Source organism: Pteropus vampyrus, unplaced genomic scaffold, assembly GCF_000151845.1.
Source record: "Pteropus vampyrus isolate Shadow unplaced genomic scaffold, Pvam_2.0 Scaffold396, whole genome shotgun sequence".
In the NCBI taxonomy this organism is placed as follows: domain Eukaryota; kingdom Metazoa; phylum Chordata; class Mammalia; order Chiroptera; family Pteropodidae; genus Pteropus; species Pteropus vampyrus.
The window spans coordinates 41,520-44,085 of record NW_011889177.1 but is presented as its reverse complement, the minus strand read 5'-3'; the positions used below and the strand labels follow the sequence as shown (position 1 = coordinate 44,085).

General features: G+C 63.1%; 1 protein-coding gene across 1 annotated transcript in view; it reads left to right on the top strand.

The window, feature by feature from the left end:
* PTPRN2 (protein tyrosine phosphatase, receptor type N2) overlaps positions 1-2,566 on the top strand; it is a 269,989-nt gene that overhangs the window by 245,927 nt on the left and 21,496 nt on the right. The window contains exon 13 of the mRNA XM_023523601.1: positions 1,600-1,786. Coding sequence (XP_023379369.1) covers positions 1,600-1,786 — 187 coding nt within the window. The remainder of the gene's footprint in view (positions 1-1,599; positions 1,787-2,566) is intronic.

Sequence of the window (2,566 nt, the reverse complement as noted above, 5' to 3'; positions counted from 1 at the left end):
GTGTCACACTTGTGTGCCCTCCGCCCCCCGTCAGCGCCTCCCGCAGAGCTGAGCCAGGGAAGACAGAAGTGACACCTGTGGGCAGTGGAGCCCTCGCTGCCCCCGAGGCCCACCAGGCCCCACGCCCACTGTCCCCATGCGTGCGGTCGGCCGCTCGGCCCGGCTCACAGGTGGACAAGGGCGGCCCAGGGAGCGGCCCACACGGCTGGCTTAGCGTCCCCCTGTCCACCCTGCCACACGGTGGCCTGAGGAGACGCTTTGTCCCCAGGAGTGCCTTTGGGGTGTTCGCTTAAATTAGGCTCCGTTCGGATTTAATCTTCCCAGGCCTTCGGAGGGCCGGGCGGCCAGGCGGTGAGCTCGCTGCTCGCCTGCGGCGGCCCCGGGCGAGGGCTCCTAACGTCACACCCGGTGGCACAGGCGGAGGGCGGGGATGAGTCTCTGGTCTCCATCGTGTGTTTTTATTGCACTCATAAAATCCGTGTTTCTCCTCGTTTTCCTAATGGCTGTGCTGAGCGGCTGCATGCGCACGGACCCACCGAGGCCCGGCCCACTTCGAGCAGACGAGTGCTCGGTCCCGTCTCGTTGCCAGATCGCACGGAGGAGGCAGGAAGTGTGTGGCTTCGAGCACAATTCATAGTCATCTGCGGGCTTTTTGTAAACACGCCAGTGGGTCCCGTCAGATTCTGACCTAAACGAGCCACTGGAGGTGCCGGAGCATGGGGGCTGGCTCTGCCGCGTGGGGCTCGAACGCAGAGTTGGAGGAGGGAAATGCGCTGCACGTGTCTGAAACGCAGCGGGGGTGTGACGACGTGACCTGCAGAGCAACAGCATCTCTCACCTGAGATGCGCAGGATTTTAAATGACAAGATCTAAATCGGGGTGTCATACGGCATTTAAACGGAACAAGCTCTCGTGCGTCTAAACGCAGCTGCTCGTCACCGTTGCCGCGCGGCTGGCGGAGCCACGTGGACAGCAGGGCCGCGGGCCTGGGCGCGAGCTGGCGGGCTCTCCGGCCCTCACCGCCTCGGCCCCGCGCCGCGTGCTAGTTCGGTCTCTTCCCGAGCCACGGGGACGTTTGCATCATGACTTGTGAATTGCCGGACCAGTCTGGATGCGTTTTCAACACACAGCGCTGCTGTGTTCGGGGTGCGGGGAGGGAAGTCCAGGGCACACGCTGCTGTCTGTCAGGCTCTAAAAATGCGGGGCGCCCCCTCTCGCCATGCAGACGGCGACAAGGCCTGGGAAGCGAGCGTGTCGGCAGGGGCCCGTCCGCAGGCCGTGGGGGATCGAGGGCAGGGGAGGCCACCACCCTGGGTCACTTGGGTTGCACTAGGGAAAGTTCCCCTCACAGGGCAAAGGTCAGGGCAAAGGTCAGGAAGTCACATGGCTGGACACAGACTTGGGCACGGATCAGGGAGGCTTCGCAGTGCGTGGAATGAAGCCCCGTCACGTTTTCCACGTTCCGACATTCGTGCACACGCGGGGCGGGGCCCCTGGCACTGCTCGGCTGCTGGGCGGAGCAGTCGACGCACGCGGCCGTCCCCGGCGACACGGGCACGGTCAGCAGGCGCGTGCGGCCCGGCCGCTCTTTCTGTGCAGATGGTGTGGGAGGAGGGCTGCGTGGTGATCGTCATGCTGACCCCGCTGTCGGAGAACGGTGTCCGGCAATGCCACCACTACTGGCCGGATGAAGGCTCCAGCCTGTACCACATCTACGAGGTACGGCCCCCGGCGCCCGCCCCGCACCCCTGTCCCCAGACACACTGGCCGTGCGGTCGGTCCCCACCATGAGCTGGGAAGCTGGGTCGGGTCGGAGGGCCCGTGGGGCCAGGCGTCCCCAGGGCGTGTGGTGGGGAGACACCCAGGCCAACCCGACACCTGCACCACGGCTCCGGTGTTTAAAGGGTTATGAATTGAAGCGCAGACAGGACACAGCCTCATGGGTGGGTCCACCAAGCCAGATCCCCTCGTGGGCCGGACGTTCGACAGCCTGCCCCGCTCCAAGTGCATGGTGACCGGTGCCTGTGCCCTGCGGCCCCCGCTCTGCGGGCCGTGTCCGCCTGCTTGTCTGGGGGAGCCCGCTGGCAAGCATGTTCCCCTTGCTGGGTTTTTTACCCGCATTGAGACCGAACCAAGCAGATGCAGTCAGTTAGACCGGCCCCAGGCCGCATCCCAGCTCAGCTTTGCGTTAAAATCGGCAGAACGCTCACATCCCACCCTGGGAACCTTGTTAGAAGCTGACAGATGAACCCTAAAAATAAGTCCTGGCTTTGGGTCACAGGTGTCCCTAAACCCAGGAAGTGTCCACACTCAGGTCCCGTAGCGAGTCTGCGAGGCCTGGTCACCGCCACCCCGTCCAGGGGCGCAGCGTGACCGCTGGTGTCTCTCCGGAGCTTTCTCTCAGAGGTTTACGTGGCTTAGAAATACAAAAGACAAAGGCTGGGCCGGTTTCAGACGAACACATTTTTCTAATCATGTGACTGTTATGCCCCCACGGAAGATTTAAAAAAAGAAGAACCCACAAAGTTACCTATACACCATGTTAAAAGTGAGAAAGTGGGAGGGG